The sequence below is a fragment of the Suillus clintonianus genome (assembly GCF_016758775.1).
Source record: "Suillus clintonianus strain FC179 chromosome Unknown DEU56scaffold_147, whole genome shotgun sequence".
Classification (NCBI taxonomy): Eukaryota; Fungi; Basidiomycota; class Agaricomycetes; order Boletales; family Suillaceae; genus Suillus; species Suillus clintonianus.
The window spans coordinates 43,644-61,080 of NW_024539371.1; the positions used below are offsets into that span (position 1 = coordinate 43,644).

The 17,437-nt window shown below is 48.5% G+C and overlaps 3 protein-coding genes across 3 annotated transcripts; all 3 read left to right on the top strand.

The window, feature by feature from the left end:
- Positions 1-220: 220 nt before the first annotated feature.
- DEU56DRAFT_838369 (fungal-specific transcription factor domain-containing protein) lies at positions 221-4,664 on the top strand. Its single transcript, XM_041354883.1, has 17 exons — positions 221-766; positions 1,332-1,398; positions 1,458-1,877; positions 1,936-1,966; positions 2,020-2,128; positions 2,184-2,202; positions 2,252-2,330; positions 2,386-2,596; positions 2,647-2,863; positions 2,919-3,020; positions 3,071-3,170; positions 3,228-3,264; positions 3,314-3,410; positions 3,464-3,545; positions 3,596-3,639; positions 3,690-4,261; positions 4,312-4,664. The coding sequence occupies exons 1-17, from the start codon at positions 666-668 to the stop codon at positions 4,427-4,429; spliced, it is 2,406 nt and encodes an 801-aa protein (XP_041202140.1). The 5' UTR covers positions 221-665; the 3' UTR covers positions 4,430-4,664.
- Positions 4,665-7,151: 2,487 nt separating this feature from the next.
- Positions 7,152-12,448, top strand: DEU56DRAFT_874057 (ABC-2 type transporter-domain-containing protein; the record flags this gene model as incomplete). The annotated part of the gene is made up of 20 exons (XM_041355912.1): positions 7,152-7,369; positions 7,433-7,647; positions 7,695-8,124; positions 8,175-8,434; positions 8,483-8,768; positions 8,840-8,935; positions 8,987-9,208; positions 9,266-9,461; positions 9,519-9,734; positions 9,784-10,164; positions 10,213-10,316; positions 10,365-10,481; positions 10,533-10,647; positions 10,696-10,811; positions 10,863-11,027; positions 11,078-11,429; positions 11,483-11,847; positions 11,897-11,994; positions 12,046-12,302; positions 12,356-12,448. The coding sequence occupies 20 exons, from the start codon at positions 7,152-7,154 to the stop codon at positions 12,446-12,448; spliced, it is 4,302 nt and encodes a 1,433-aa protein (XP_041202141.1).
- A 1,069-nt stretch (positions 12,449-13,517) lies between these two features.
- On the top strand, positions 13,518-14,774 carry DEU56DRAFT_918896 (uncharacterized protein; the record flags this gene model as incomplete). Its single annotated transcript, XM_041358191.1, has 1 exon — positions 13,518-14,774. The coding sequence occupies one exon, from the start codon at positions 13,518-13,520 to the stop codon at positions 14,772-14,774; it is 1,257 nt and encodes a 418-aa protein (XP_041202142.1).
- Between the last annotated feature and the right edge of the window lie 2,663 nt (positions 14,775-17,437).

The following is a 17,437-nucleotide window of genomic DNA, read 5'->3' on the forward strand; positions in this document are numbered from 1 at the left end:
AGGTACGTTATTTTCCTTTTCCGCGCTTCCTTTCCATATTTCGAGGTGCTACGATCTGATTGCTTACCACATTCTCGTTTCTCTTCTCCTATCCATGATGAATCGATATCCTTGCAATCTACGCCACGATGCATTTCGTCATGAATTCATGTTGTCTCCGGCGTACCTCTGTTCCGAACATACCTCGATGTTTGACGTCTGCCTCGACGAAAACTCGTGCCATTACTACTTCGGCCCTCCTTCTGGACTGCCGCTTCTCCTTTCTGGGGCTGTTGTGGGTCCATCGTACGGCATCATCGTTTCTCCTGCAACTACGATTTCTTAACCTCCGGTGTTGGCTCGTGCATTCATCACACCTGTGGGCTTCCATCCACATCTTATGTCATGCACACCTCCTATTTCTCTATTCGGAACCGTCAATATCCTCCACTCGGCACGACTCAAATGTGCGACGTACCCCGCACATTTTGCGCGCCGCGTTGCCGGCACTTGGACCCTTTGATTATCGGAATTTGACTTTTTCCACCCGAAATGGACCGTACTCCTCGTTTGGTATGGATTGGATGTCCTGTAATTGTGACTGACCTCATCTGATCGATCCGTACCTATTCATTCGATCTCTAACATCGGTTTGCTGTTTCGTTCGTCTCCGGTTGACATTACAGATGAAATGCGACTTTCCGGATGGGGCTAGCACTTGCAAGCGTTGTGCCACCGGAGGGCACCCATGCATCGTAGAGGGTCGTAAGCCCAGGACGGCGCCAAAGTAAGTCCCTGAACTCGTCCTTCTGATTTTAAGGCGACGATCATCCTTCATTTCGGATGTCGTAACTTGTCGTTCTTTTTTTGGAACCGGGGCATGTTTTTGTACCGACTGTTTTTTTACGCTTGTCTCGGCATTAGCTGGCCTTCCCGCTAAGTCAAATGGGATACGACAGCTGTGAACTCGAGCATATCACGAGATCTGTGCCGGCCTCGAGACATCTTTCGATATTCTTCATTCTCGGACATCTCATTCCGTCAATCTTTTCACACTTTCCGTTGCCGTCTCCGCTATTCTCTTTTTGTCGTTTCATACTTCGAACCAAGCACAAGTCGTGCTAGTCTTGCGTTCGGGTTGTCGATCATCGCATTTGCCTTGGTGCCTATTTAAACCTCGATGCTTTTTGGTGATCAATCATCCTCCCCCCTGTTTTGTGTTCGTTGGCTGTTCTTCACATGCCCCGTTCGCGATCTTCATCTGTTGATTCGTCTTCGTCTTCATCGTCTTCATCCTCTAATACTATGTCGTCCACGATGTCGCAATACTCATACAACCCTCCCCGTGTTAGCAAACGAGAGTACCTCTTGGCTCAGATCCGCCATAAAGACCAGATCATAGAGTCTCTATTGAAGCAGGTGGGTCGTTTGGCATGATACTTTGATATCGTCAGTGACTGACACCCTTTGTCGAACAGTTGCACAACCCTTACCTTGCGACGCCGCTTTCGGTTGCGTCCTACAAAGCAGCGACTTCGCCGTCTGACAGTGACAACATGAACGTTGTTGACTGGCTTGATCGTCTTCAGGCTAGTTTAAGGTCACCGGGAATGGCTGCGCCTACCGACCCTAACTTCCTTCGTAACTTGCGCAACCCTTCTGCTGTTGTTATGGATGATTCCGAGGATGACGATCCCGATGCCGAAGAGGGTCCTGTCGAAGAAGAGGACGTCGAGAAAGTTAGGGACACGCTCCCTGATGCTGCTGTGCCTATTGGGCTGCTTGCAAACTTGTCTTTAGACAAGGATAAAGACAAGGGTAAAGGTAGAGGACGCCAGGGCGGCAACACTGGTGCAGGTGGAAGTAACACGAAACCTGAAGACGATGATGACAATGTGGTAAGTGATGGTTGTGTTTCATGACGCCAGCCCCTGTTTATGACGGTAATTACTGCAGGGTGTGGCGAATAAGGAGTATTTCTTGCCTGGTAAGATGCCGTCGCGAAACAACGATACATGCTGTTTCTCACCAACCTATTAGGTCCTGCTTCGAACTTGAATATCCGCAAAAACTTGGTGGAGCAGCATACGCCGGAGATAGTTCAACACGGACTCGTGAACAACACTGATGTCGAAAGGCTATTTGATATGTAAGTCCACACATTTGTTTAATTTCCTTTGGCTGACGCATGTCCGCCAACGTAGATTCTGGAAGCAAATCAATGTAAGTATATGTTTCCATCGCTAGAAGTTGCAACTTATCTGTCTTGCAGCCATTCATTGGTCTCCTCGATCCCACGTTACATACATCTCAATCCATCTTCCAAAGGTGTCCGTTCTTGTTCACAGTTAGTACGTAACCAATCTTTTGACATTATGTGATAAATGCCTGACTTGAGACGCCTAGTCTGTGCTATTTCTTCGCGGTATTACAAGGAGAAGTCTGAGATCTATCCTGTTGCTATGCACTTTGCGAAGCACTCTGCGGCTAATGCGCTCATTGACGGCTGGAAATCCGTCGAGTTATGTCAAGCTTACATTCTTATGAGCATCTATGCTGTCCCAGCTCGCAAGTGGGAGGAAGACAGAAGTTGGTTGTACACAGGACTTGCAGCGCGGTATGCAATATACCCACTTTAGTGTGTGGAGCTTGCTGACGTCACTCCAGGATCGCGACAGACTTGAACTTGCATCAGGTTTCTACGACACAGCCGCAGACGGAGCGCCAGGAGCGGGAGATGTTGAATCGCACTCGCGTGTGGATGATATGTTTCAATATCGACAGATCGACTGCTACGCAGTTTGGCAAGCCCTCGACTATTAAGGAGGACTATATCACTCGTCATTCCGCGGACTGGTACAAACAATCTCGTTACAGAGATAAGGTGCGTTCTAAATATATCGTCTCGTTTTGGGGTGCTGATCAGTTGCACCGATTAGTTTGATATTCACCTCTGTGCTTACTCAACGCTTCTTCGCATTGTGGGCCGGTTCCACGATGATATCTTCTCGGACCCCCACTCGCCGACCGGTTTGAACAAGGTTTGTGCGCTGTAATTGGTGTCTGCTTCGCAACTAAGGCGGCCTTGCAGGGTATCAACTTCCTTCAGGTTACGTTAGAACACGATCGTCATCTTACAAACTATTTTGAGGAATGGACCAGGCGCTTTAATGAGGAATCTGACCCTGGAGGTACGATTTCATTCCAGAAGGCCATGGTTCAACACGTGTTCATTCCTTGTCCCTTAGATCCCGGAAGTTTATTTCGCTGCACTCTGCTGCCCTTGTAAGTTTTGTGTGTCGATCTTCTGCGAGACTAGCTAATGTGCATCTAGCTTGGTCAGCTATTCACGTCTTGTCATGTACTCTTTCGGATTTCAACACGCCTTCCAACGAGGCATGGAGGCTAGTGACAACGTTTTTCTTGACAAGGTCGGCATTGCTGTGTTCTTGTATCCCAAGCCAGCTTACCGAACTTTACATAGTGCTTCGACTCCGCAAAGGTGGTCATCAAGCAAATGATCGAAGTGCTGGCACCCAGTGGTCTCATGCGCTCTGCCCCTGATGGTAAGATACTATTCTAATGCGCGATGCTTTTGGTCTCACAATACTCCAAGGCCACTTTGTCTTTGCGTCTTTTGCCTCTGCATTCATGCTCAAGGTGAATAGCTTCTGTATCCAATGTAGCGCTATCCTCACCTCGCCACTTAGCTTCTGCGTCCTGAGTTTGCTCAGCTGTTGACCCGTCAGATGGAGGATGAGATATTCGAACTCATCGGCCGCCTGATCACGACGCTTCAAGATCTTGCTATTGATGAACGCCACACACCACGTCTATATGCTCGATTCCTCGCTAGCCTTCTTACGAGGCACAGGAAAGGTGGAGGTGCTGTTGGTGGGCGTCTTCAACATGTTCCACCTCAAAGCCAGGTTTCTCGTCAACCCGAGTCTCGTGGCTTTGCTTCGCAACCTTCGTTGTCATCTTCAGGAACGAGATACTCTGGTGGACCAACATCAGATATGTCACAGCAAGGACGTGACAATGATTCCATGCAGATGAATCTCAACCGAGGCACTTCGAGCTCTTCATCGCAGGCAGCCACGCCTCCTTCCGCAACTCCCATGATACAGTCCGAGGCTGCTTACTCGCACACTCAGCCAACCCACGGAACTTTAGATAACGATGTGGATGTTGGGATGGCAGATGTGCTCTCGGAGAGTGGGACATTGGCAGCTATGCATGCGCTCAACGATGTTTGGTGGAACAACATGATGATGCCAGGGTATGTTTCGTGTCTGCGCTTCTCTGCAGCTTGACTGATCGATTTCAAAGGTTCTCCTGGCCAGAAGGACCGCACCTGAACGGTGTCGCAGAGGTTTACAATCTCGGAATACCAGGCATCCACCCGGGCTTTGGAGGGTATACAGCCGAGCCACAGCTAGCAATGTAACTTTTTCTCGTCCGTAGGACATTTGGTGATATAACATTATCAAGGCTCGGAAATTTCTTTTCTCTGATTGGTGTTGGTGTTCTTTGGTTTCATACAGCGCTAGTAACTGTATTCCTGATCTTCCCTTCACTACTGTACACTGCATACCTAGTCATTCATGCTTTCTGTTTCAGAATCGTACGCACTTAGACGACATCACATCTCAAATATCTTGACTCGATTGGCTTTAACAGGGCTTCCAAGTTTGAAATATCGCGCCAACACTGGGAATGTAAGTTATGTAGATCGTCACGGGCTGGGCTTCGTCGTCCATGGCGTGCTCGACGACGTTAAGCAAGAAAATTCACGGAAGGTAACTGCTGCCGGCCATAACCAGTGTTAAGTTCACTTCACAGCAACAAGACACTACTTCTATTTAATTATTTGAGGGCCTACTTGACCCGAAACCAGAAGCACAAGCTTGAAGGGGTAAAACTTGGCAGGGTTGGCGCAACATATCCCTGAGCTTTAGACATGCCGCTAGTCGGGCGTTCGCCACAAGCTGCAAAGCACCGATCACGGAGCTAAACTAGCACCTTGATTCCGAGTCGGACTTTTCTCCTGATGGCATTATCATCCTTCTCCTCGCCTCTGGGCCCTGGAAGCCTTGGCTGATGGAACGTGCCACGACGGGGCAGGAACCCAGGACGAATTGATCTTCACTCGTGATCCGGTTATTACGGATCGTGCTTGAACATTGCATGCTAGCCTTGCTAGGGGATTCATTTCCTCTGACAGCGCGCGCCGATCGCATAGTGAACGTTCTGCTTATGTCCTCCTCTCGTCAACTTTTCGTCAACTCAAGGTTTACTTTCCCTTTCAATTTTGTCCCTAATTCATACTCGAATATTTCCTTCGTGTGGAGTGAGAACAATCAATGGCTGATCACTGACTATTCCCCGGCCCAGCGTGATAATGGAGGCTGCTTAATTATGCACTCTCCTGCATCTTCAGAGTGCATTTGCCTCGGTGCTGTCTTTGACCCCCATCGCCGAACATAACAAAATATCAATACCTGTGAGTCATTAGAGGTGTCACTCATTTTTTAAACTCCCGGTACAATAACCATACCGCCGAGGTCATTGAGGGTGTGTCGAGCAAACACGCTGCGAAATCAGTCCTTGCATTTTAACCATGATTTGTGCAGAACCTCACCACGGTTCAGCCTATTCTCCAGGAAACAATCATCCGGCCTCTACCGTCTGGTGAGATCGAAGACCTAGCCATGGGTCGAGTAGGCTTCGCAAAGTGAACATGTCGTTTGGCAACACTTGGCATCGGGGTAGTCGCGACTTATCAGATACGGCAGTGATTCGGCCCGGGATTTTGTGTGAGAACTTGCATATTTGTCCGAAGAAGGGTTTCGGGCCATCAGGAAATCTCTGAACATGAGGAACGATTTTGATTGGCTGCCGTATAAAGTCTTGCTATTATATAAGCTTCACGATGCTCATTGCTGCGACATTCTTTTTCACTGTTGAACGTTGAATTAGCTTCTGCACTACTAGCCTTGGTGGATCGGCGTCTCCGCGGGAATGAAAATGGCGGAGGATCGATGGAGGGTGCGACCAATTAATCGTCCAGAACTCCAGGTACATCATGTCGAGGAAGTAGGACCGACTGCCCACTTCGGCTCCTTCAAATTTCCCTATGTACGTCGCGTACGGCGTATGTAGTAGTTGGTCAAAATCAGTCCAAGTCACTACGATGGCTGCCCATAGCTAAATGGCGCTGTCACCTACCTAGTCTTGATGATGCGAATTTGGGGGTCTCTCGCTACCCAGTGTCGACGGCATCATGCACGATCGATAGTACTTCCGTCTCAGACCCGGGAAAGTGAGTTATCGCGAGAAAGGTATGTAGAGGGGATCCGCTGGAGTCTAGTCAATTAACTTTTCACGTGTTCGCCTTGCGTTCATCTCATACCCCGCTCAGACACGATCAGGTCGGTCGATCGTGAACAAGAAATAGACGTACGTGTCGATGTTCCTCTTGCCACTCACGGACCTCAGAATGTAAAGAAGTTGCGTCTTGGCCTCCTCTATTTCCTTGTCAAGACTAATACTGCTATTCCGCCAACGTTGATATATGTTGGTAAAGAAGGTGTTGACGTTTATTCTACGCTCTGCGAATAGTGATTGATTCTGTTTAAGGCTCCAAACCAGTCTCCATGCACGTGGACTTGCCAATGCAAGCCCTTGATGATAGAAGTATATCGGCCGACGCATCTGAATACATAATCCTCATTGGAATTCGAACAAGTTAGTACGTTCAATGTTACGTTTATCCCTAACTATGTACCTGTAATAGGTGGCCAAAAGGTGGCCACCATTTTGAATTGCTATCATGTTAGATACGAAGCGGAATGCTAACAGGTGTGTCCACCCCCCGTCGTCCGAGATCGATTCGCTTCTAGATCTCACCACCAACACTTCCGAATCGGCCGTCGAGTAGCATATGGTCGGTACTATAAAAGATTGTCATTCCTGTGGGTAGCCTTTTCTCTCCTCTAAGGTTTTCCTGCCGTTCATTGTAATACCGCTGGACAGGGTCGAGGGAAACGAAGGCTGCGACAAAGGTGAATATTTGAATAATGATACACTTCAGTGGTTGCTGACTAAGCTGCCGAAACTTCCTCTCACTGGCACTAACCTAGGGGCCCCTGGTCCATTTGTTAATTACTATGGCTCTCCGAGATCAAGGAAGACAGCATGTCGTTATTGACACACTGCCTGGCTCCTTAGCTAGCCAGGCTCCTACTCCAGTTTACAGTCCACCTCCAGGTCTACATTCGGACGCATCCACTCCCCCACTCCTCAAGAAATCGTCAGACATATTCATCTCCGTTAACAGTGAGAAAGCATTTGATTTCGAGCAGGCACTTAAAGACCTCACGAAACGGCAAGTCTTTCGCGGTGATTTTCACAAACCATCTAATTGGGCATTTGATTATCTTTCCCTCAGCCGTCAAGATGAAGCAATCAAGGACCGCCAACTTGGCGTCATGTTCAAGGACTTGCGTGTCGTTGGTGCAGGTTTTCGTGCTTCGCTCCAGCCCACCGTGAGCTCACCTTTTAATCCCTCGACGTTTCTGCGCAAGATAAAGGGAATTTTCCATCCCTCAATTAGAGATATCTTGTCCGGATTCGAGGGTGTGGTCACGCCTGGCGAAATGCTTTGTAAGTGCACGTCCTCCCCCGACCTCCAGTATTGACCTTCCGTATAGTAGTTCTTGGCCGGCCCGGCTCTGGGTGTTCAACCTTCCTCAAGACACTCGCTAACCAACGTGGGGAGTATTATGCCGTTGAGGGCCAAGTTGCCTATGATTCGTTCACTCCGAAGGAGGTTCATAACTCCTTCCGTGGCGATGTCACTTATTGTCCGGAGGATGACATCCACTTCCCGACCCTGACTGTCAATCAAACGCTCTCTTTCGCTGTCAGGAACCGTACCCCCGCAACACGTCTCCTTGGTCAGACTCGCGAGGACTATGTTGAGGATACCGCCACGATGCTAATGAAAGTCCTTGGCCTCCACCGTTCGAAAGATATATTGGTTGGCAATGCTCAGATTCAAGGTATTTCTGGTGGCGAGAGAAAGCGAGTTTCTATCGCAGAAACTTTAGGTTCTGCAGGCCTACTTGGTGCATGGGATAAGTAAGGTGTTTTCATTTAAGGTGGTATTCTTCTGACTTATTCCTATCCAGTTCCACTCGTGGCCTAGACTCCTCGACTGCCCTTGAGTTTCTCCGCACATTACGTTTAACCACAGATGTCACGCGCACAACAACAATCGTCTCTCTCTATCAAGCAGGCGAGCAGTTATATGATTTGTTTGACAAGGTCTGTGTTATTGCAGATGGCAAAATGGCCTATTTTGGTTCAGCAAAATCGGCCAAAGGTTATTTTATCGATATGGGCTTCGAACCACAATACAAACAGACTACCCCTGATTTCTTGGTTGCAGGTAAGGCATTCCTGTTTTCTTAGATTGCCTCATAATCACTGTTATCAGTTACAGACGTGAACGGGAGGAAAATCCGCCCTGGATATAAGAGCTCTGTCCCGCGGACGTCGGAGGACCTTGCTAGCCGTTTCATGGGTTCCGACCTCGGTCGCCAGAATCAGAAAATGATCGAACAGTACCGGGAACAATGTGTTGGCAATCACGAACTCAAGCAGGCATATCTATCCAGCGTGGCCGCTGAACATGCCACTACATCCACTGTGTATATGACTTCTATCCCCCAGCAAGCCACAGCGGCCATGAAGCGCCGGATGCAAGTTATTGTTGGAAGTAAGTTAGAGCTCTTTGTACTGCTGGCGTAGGTGAAATTATCCTTATTTAACCCTCGTTGACACTATGGCATAGTTCCCAAATCTTCCAAGCGATAATTTTGGGCACCGTCTTTCTCAATGTGCGAAATGACACCTCGGCCTATTTCTCTCGTGGCGGTGTTCTGTTCTTGTAAGTTCCTTCTCATGTCGTGACCTGAGTTGTGCCTCACGGCACTTTCAGCTCCCTGTTTTTCAATGCTATCACATCTGTTGCAGAAGTTTCTGCACTTTTCTTCCAGCGCCCGATCTTGCTTCGCCACCAGAAAGCTGCGTTACATTACCCTTTCATTCAGAGCCTCGCACATACTATCGTCGATATTCCGATCACGTTGGTCGTTCAACTGGTTTTCGCTGCGATCCTTTATTTCATGGTTGGGTTACAACGTTCCGCCGCACAATTTTTGTAAGTTCTTCATGTTGTTTAATCTTAGTTATTAATACTCACACTGATTCACAACAGCACATTTTACCTTTTTATCTGCTTAATGTCGCAAACCATGAAGTCACTCTTCAGAGCTATTGCTGCAAGCTTCAAAACTCGGTCTAGTGCGATGGCTGTTTGTGGTATCTTCATTCTCTTGATATCGTTTTATGGCGGGTACACAATTCCTTGGCCGACTGCTCCAACGGGCTTGCGGTGGATCATGTGGTTGAATGTGCGTCACCGCTTGTAGGATACTTCTTTTCGCTTCATCTCAATACCGCCGCCTTAGCCTATGTGGTGGGGGTTTGGTGCACTTGTCGTGAACGAGTTCCATACGCTCGACGGAGTGTGCTCCACTCTCATCCCTCAGGGGCCTGGCTATGAGAATATTCCACTTGCAAACCAGGTTTGTATAACAGTCGGATCACAGCCCGGGCAGCTCCTCGTTGATGGCAACATCTATGCTGGATTGACGTATGACTTTTGGTATAGTCAACTTTGGAGGGTAGGCCGGTCGTACTATACTTTGCGAATAGCTCATGACACCACCGCAGAACTTTGGTGTCCTCTGCGCCTTCTACCTTGGGTTGTTGGCTGTTCTGTTAGTTGCCACAGAATTCAATACTTCGTCTGCTTTCGACAGCGCCTTCGTTCTCTTTAAGCAGGGTTCTAGTGCTATCGATGAGAATGCTAAGGCCCTTGACGAGGAAAAGGTTGATGTAGAGTTTCATTCTAGATCCTACTCCGATGTAGTTGATCCTTCGACTCTCAACAATCTCGAGAAGAACACTATGGTCACGGACCTCTTTACGTGGCAGCACCTGCAGTATGAAGTCCCAATTGAGGGAGGGATGAAACGCCTTCTTTATGATGTCACGGGCTTTGTTACCCCTGGAAAGCTCACCGCATTGATGGGTGAATCTGGCGCTGGAAAGGTATACATTCCTACCAGTCACGCATGTCGTTTATATCAATGCTTGTAGACAACGCTCTTAAACGTTCTTGCACAACGCGTCGGTGCCGGTGTAGTAACTGGTGATCGATTCGTTAACGGACAACCGCTCCCCGTAGACTTCCAGGCTCGCACGTAAGTATCATCCTGATTTCGCCGATCTTACCTGACTTTCATATTCAGTGGTTACTGCCAACAACTGGACACTCATCTTCCCGAAGCGACTGTTCGTGAAGCGCTCCTTTTCTCTGCTAATCTTCGCCAGTCCCAGTCAGTTCCCCGCGCCGAAAAGGAAGCATAGTGCGTATGACTTGTGCCCATGTTCGATCCCAACTTAACTTTCCAATGCAGCGTTGACAAGTGCCTTCAAATGTGTGGCCTAGAGGAATATGCCGACGCTATTATTGGCTCTCTCGGGGTTGAGCACCGTAAGCGCACCACCATTGCAGTGGAGCTCTCTGCCAAGGTAGAATGTTAACCCTCCAGGCTGAAGTTGTGCTGAAGCGCCTGACAGCCCAAACTCTTGCTCTTCTTGGATGAGCCCACATCTGGTCTCGACTCGCAATCCGCCTGGGCTATTGTACAGTTTCTTCGTGAGCTTGCTAACCACGGTCAGGCCATTCTCTGCACGTGAGCCTTCTTTTCTACTTAGAGTGTCTCATTGCTTATGAATTGTACCAGGATTCATCAACCCTCCGCGGAGCTCTTCCAAGTCTTCGATAAATTGTTACTCCTTTCGAAGGGTGGACAGACAGTCTACTTTGGCGACATTGGCGAGAACTCGTCGACCATGCTAAACTACTTTGAGCGTCATGGTGCCCCCCACTGCCGTTCCGATGCCAATCCGTAAGTAAGGTGTGGTCATACCAGGTCTGGTGCTTATCAGTGAGTTTAAGGGCGGAATACATGCTCGACGTAATCGGTGCTGGAGCAGCTGCAGTCTCCACCACTGATTGGTACGATGTATGGAAACATTCATTAGAAGCAATGCAGCTCCAAGTTCAGATCGAAAAGATGCATGAACATGGTCGTACTCGCTCACGACAGCTTGGTGTCCGGTATCCTGTCTTCGCCACCACATGGTTGCACCAGTTCACTACGCTCACCCAACGGAACTTCCAAGCATACTGGCGCAATCCTACGTATATCCGCGCCAAGTTTGTGCTCAACATCGTTGGCGGACTCCTTGTGGGGTTTACATTCTTCCAGGCAGATAACTCTTTGCAGGGCACCCAAAACAAGCTGTTTGTGAGTACATTCATTAGGTTGTCGTCGCTTAATCCTATGTTCACACTCATTAGTCAATCTTCCTCGGCCTCGTGCTCAGTGTTTCCCTTGTCCATCAACTCATGGCCATCTACATTGACATTCGCACAGTGTACGAAATCCGTGAACGTCCTAGTAGAATATATCACTGGACTGCTCTCGTCATGTCACAGCTTGCTGCCGAGCTTCCTTGGAACATGGCAAGTTCGGCAACGTTCTTTTTCTGTTGTTACTGGACCGTTGGATACCCCACAGACCGAGCAGGTTACACGTTCCTCATGCTCGCTGTCGCCTTCCCATTGTACTATACCACGCTTGGACATGGAATTGCGTCCATGGCGCCAACCACTCCAGTTGCATCTATGTACTTCACAACTCTCATTATCTTTGTCATGACCTTGTGAGATGCACGCTTTGAATCACGCTACGTCATTCTGATGGTCCATTAGTGATGGTGTAGTTCAGCCATTCAACGAGCTTCATTGGTGGAAATGGATGTACAGGGTCTCTCCTTTCACATACATCATCGAGGGTCTCCTTGGTCAAGGTTCGTGAATGATTCTTTGCTGGACATTCATTTTGATCTCAGTCCTCGTAGCCATTGGCGGTGAATCTATTAGTTGCTCTTCTACGGAACTAGTCTCCGTCAACCCACCGAAGGGTTTGACGTGCGACAAGTACTTGGGTCCCTTCATGGAATTCGCCGGCGGCTACCTCACGAATCCCGAAGCCGCAGAGGGCTGCCAGTACTGTCTCACCAAGACTGCTGACCAGTTCATGTACTCGAGGTTCAACATCAAATACAATCATCACTGGCGCAATCTAGGCATCGTCTTCGGGTTCGTCACGTTTAACGTGAGTAACTACCTGGTGTTGTTTGAATGTCGTGCTCATATTCGCATCTGCAGATTATGGCTATTTTCTGGTTTACATATTTCATGCGCATTCGCACCGCCAGCGTATTTACTTCTCTCAGGCAGAAGTTAACTCGCCGCAAATAGATTGCAAACTTGAACTGCATACGTACTCACAGGACTGGGCACACACACACTACCAGACGCTCCAGATCTGTTATCGTGGGTGTCAGGTTTAAAACCTGCACACGCCGGAAGTTGCTCACTCGCAGTAAATTCAGAGCAGACATCTGAAAGAAGGAACAATAAGGCGCGATTCACGGCAAGATTATGATACCCACATTGAGAATGCACAATGCCGCCATCGTCAACGACCTGGAACTGAACAGCTAGGGGTCGAGATATTTTATCGTGTTGACTGCAGGGAATGCCTCGATTGACGCTAACGCCGACTCTATCATCAATCATGTTCGAAGGGACCCCAATATTTCCATGGTATTGCAGGTGTCATTCCTTCGAAAAAATTAAGATCGAAGAAAATCCTGGTGGGATCGAAGACCTATCCATGGGTCGAGTAGGCCTCAAAATGTCGTATAGCACAATAATTACGGTCGCGACTTTCCAGATACGGCAGTGATTCGGCCCGGAATTTTGCGTGAGAACTTGCATATTTCCCCGAAGTTTGTGCGCGTCTCTCCGGCAGCCCTTTCAAACGAGTTGTCAATGATAGTTGACTTACCCAGACCTTGGGATCGGTGATTCGTTCTCTGGTTGACGACTCGACATCACTACTGTACCTCCTTCAAAAAATTGCGAATAGAAGCTGGCACCCATTAGGTCCCAGTGTGAGGGACTGATCGTCTAATATGTTGGCATCTGCCCTCGGACTGCCACTGCTTGATCTTCAGCCTCAAGGGAATAATCTGAATCTTCGTGGGGTGTCAAGATGTACGTGACTCACCATGCGCTATTATGCCAACAAGGGCACTAACCAGTTCGCAGAGCAACCATTTGGATCAAAACAAAGCATGTCATCATGTGGGAGTATATAGTTGATGTCTTTTGGCGTCTAACACTCGACTCGCTGGATGATACACACTTCGTGGGATATCAATCATTGGTTGTGACTCGTTGAGCGTCTCGTATTCTACCAAAACGACGGGCAACAGGGCTCGTAGCAAGCACTACTACAATTGTTCCGCTCTAACATTGTAACATGTCCCCTGGCACTGATAACTCAGTGCACATCCCTCCCGAGCTCATACCATCAATTCTACAACATATTTCGCCCACTTCTTCTTTTCCATTTCTGCTCCCCAGACAGGCATTTACGAATGGATCATGGCAACAGTACCGACATGATCTTCGTACATTCCTTCGGTTTGCGTTCGTCTGTCGAACTTGGTGCACTTTTACCCGCGAAATCATGCTCCACACCCTCATCGTCCCATGGCTGGATGGGAGTATTCTCCAGCTGTGTTCAATTCTGCGGCAATATGGTTCCTATTCACGCGTCGTTATGATCTTCACAATGGACGCAGACGGTCCGATGCAGCTATTGGACCGGAATGATTTTTATGCTGCCTTAGGGAAATGCTTTCGTTCGATGCCGCAGATGCCAAAAGTGGAAATTTATGGCACCATGGACAAGATATTTGGCCATTCGTTGCCGGCTGAAGTTGGTCGCTTTGAATTCACATCGTTACGCTCTCTTAAGCTGGTGGGAAGTGTGGGGCACAATGGGAAGTCAATCCTTCATGCTCTAGGGCGCAGTGCGGCGTTCCTGGAAACATTGGAGATAATGTATTTTGAGACATGGCCGTCGGACCAGTCACTTCCTACCCCACTTAAAAAACTTCGCAGCCTCATCTTGCAGTGCACCTACTTGTCAGTTCCAGGCATCATTGGCCTTCTTCGTGGACCTGATGAGGAAGCAAACAGTGGGCAGACCCTACGGAAGCTTGTCATCATCCCAAGTCACCTTCAAAGTCTTCCGCCACCAGATATCACACCTTTGTTGACATTTGACTCGACTGGCGAGCGTCTTCGATTTTTGATGATACACAGACTTGATCCATGCCGGTCACTGGAATGTTGCCCTGCTCTCGAAACATTCATTTACGTATCTCCGACAAGTTCAAACATCTTTCCATTTTTACCGCGCATGCTTCGTCGGCTTGCCATTTCAGCCACTTTGCTGTCTCCCTCGGATCGGTTTGTCGCATACATCTCATCCGAGAATGCACAAAACCTGGTACATCTTGCCGTAGCTCTCAACCACGAGACCTATTTGGCGTTTACGACTATGGGCCAGCCATTCGCTAGTGTCACAGAGGCTTGCAAGGAGGCTGGAGTGTCGCTAACCTGGATAGTTCCGGGTATGCTAGGGCTGGGTCTGGAGGGGTGGGATGATGCCACAGAGCTATTCCAGACTGTCAAATCGTTGCCAAGGGCTAGGCTCAAGATGATCTAATGATCTTGTGTGCAATCTATACCAGCTATTGATTGTCCGCTTGCTGTGGTTTTGGTACGTTTATACGTCTGGATAGTTGGGATTTCTATTCAAAAGTCGTAATGCTTCAATTCTAACTGTCGTTTGCATCGGATAGTTTACAATAGATCTAGATGGCGGGTGACACTGAACCCACATTTTGTCCTCGGGATATGAACTGCGCTGTCTAGTATTTGCAGATCGATCGTGCAAGAGCAAAACTCGAGCAGATGAAAAACGATACACCGTCTTGGTGTCACTTTGTCCACACTCACCGCCGTTTGCGCATGCCCACGACGAGCAACTCTAATCTTATAGTAGGGCACCTCCGTGTGCTCACGCAGCCCGGCAAGAGCATTCCTTTCGTTGTGGCTCTGGAAGGGATTTATCTAATATCGCAGAAGAGTCGCGCTTCCATATGTTTGGTTTGCTTCCATATAATGAAATCATACGCTATGCATTGGCGGAAGGCAGAAACTCCGCCACGCAATTAGTGGCTGGTTTGAGGCGTGAGGGGAAAGAACGTCGGCTGCATCTAGTGCACACGCAGATCATGGGAGTCGACGAACGAAAGAGGTTATATTGCAGTAAGGTGAATGCAACATATTCGGGCAAGTTACACGGTGATATGTTGGAGACACTGCTCGACAGCAGAACCAACAATATTGATGCGATCATCTAAGATAGATGGTTTTCAGCCTGATATAAGCGCCGGAACCAGCAACTGCACTATGATGCGAGGGCATACATGTTGGAATGTGTGGAGACAAGAGTAAGACGAAATGTATATAGTGATGAGGCGGTGGGAGGGTCTACTGCCGAGGAAGGTGAGTGTGACAATGGGGAGCACTCTTGTTGCAACAGTGATGGAAGTATGGCAGCAAACCACCTCGTGTCCTGGGCGTCTATGGAAACGAGGTAGCTTAATGTAGTGAAGTAAGGTAAAAACGCACAATACACGCACCTCTGCAGCTGAGACACAGACGCTCACAAACCCTCCAAATTCCACCTCGACCGTGCTCAACACTACCAACCTCCAGTAAAATGACGAAGCTCTTTCCAAGCACCACACCCCTTCGAACTTTTAAAGGTCATGAAGGATGGGTAACCACAGTCACAGTTTTCCCCGATAGACGAAGAATGATTACGAGCTCAGACAACGAGACACTTTGTCTTTGGGACTTGAAGACAGGTGTTGTGTTGAAGAAGATGGAGGGGCATAGCGGTGGGGTGTGGGCATTGGCGGTATCACGAGATGGGCAAATAATAACAAGTGGTGATCAATATGGAGGGGTCATCGCTTGGAACGGAGAAACAGGAGAATCCCTCACCCAACCCATCAAAGCCCACTCCACACTTGTCAACTCGCAGGACTTTTCCGCGGATGGTACGGTGTTGGCCACTTGTTCATACGACACCACGGTCAAGTTTTGGTGCACCAAAACTTGGCAGCAACAAGGGAATCAAATTGAATTCAATAATTCTGTCCACGAGGTTCGATATTCGCCATCTGGTGAACTTCTTGCCATCGCAACAAATGGCAATATCGAAATTTATAGGTCAGGCACAAGGGAACGCGTCGCAAACTTTGGGGGTTACACCATCACACTCGCGTGGACGCCCGATGGCACACGCCTTCTTTCTGCCGCGGATAACGCCATAGAAGAGTGGGATACATCAACATGGGAGAAGGTCGGTGATCCCTGGAAGGGACATACTAAGTGGATCACCGCCATCGCCGTAAATCCTGCTGGCACGCTCGTTGCTTCCGCATCTCAAGATAACCATGTTCGTCTCTGGCGGCTCTCAGATCGACAAACAATTGGCATCTTCAAGCACTCATCCGAACTGAGATGTATCACGTTCTCCGTAGATGGTAATAATATCTTCAGTGGAGGTGAAGATAATCTGATCTCGGAGTGGGAAGCACGCAAGGGTTTTCATTCAAAGGCGAGTTTCCATCCTTGACTCGTGTCACGCAATTTGAGCATGCTTCATACAGATCCACACTACTGTCACGGCAGCCCGTGGTTCATCCATCACTGGAGACTTGTCGACTGCTGAACAGCTACTCACGCAAGAGATCCACGCCGACGCCAATAACTATACCTCATATGCCAATCGCTCATTCGTTATGGCGCGAAAACAAGACTGGGACCGCGCCCTCGAGGACGCAATCAAGGTCAGTCATACCAACCACTTATGGCTCTCTTGCGAAAAGCCAACTTTCATCCGTGACATAGTCCATCAGTATTCAGCCGTCATTGACAGGCTATATCTCCAAGGGCATTGCCCTCTGCGGAAAAGGCAATGTCCGGGACGGGAGGGTGGCATTTGATGTTGCATCCATGTTCACGAACCAAGATTCAGAAATCATCCATTTACTTCTCTTGATCAAGGTAAGTTAGATTCGTCTCGCATGCGCTCTGCTCCATTCCATATTTCAGGCCATTGCCCTCTTCAATGCAGATCAACATGACGAAGCGATGCTGCTCATCAAAGAGCTAGCCACCGCTTGTCCGAATGCTGATACCCGTGCGTGTCGTGTCGTAGAAGTAAGTATCATGCAGCTACACTTGGGTATCGATACTGATCTTGGCCACTCGCACATTAGGCATATCTACGTGTTCAGCTCGGAACCAAGG

What these genes read in the sequence shown, in the direction of transcription:
- DEU56DRAFT_838369 (XM_041354883.1), top strand. Translation starts at nt 666, where the DNA reads ATGAAATGCGACTTTCCGGATGGGGCTAGCACTTGCAAGCGTTGTGCC. An exon ending in TACACAGGACTTGCAGCGCG is followed by an intron (nt 2,597 to 2,646) that starts GTATGCAATATA and finishes ACGTCACTCCAG; the next exon opens with GATCGCGACAGACTTGAACT. An exon ending in ACAACGTTTTTCTTGACAAG is followed by an intron (nt 3,411 to 3,463) that starts GTCGGCATTGCT and finishes AACTTTACATAG; the next exon opens with TGCTTCGACTCCGCAAAGGT.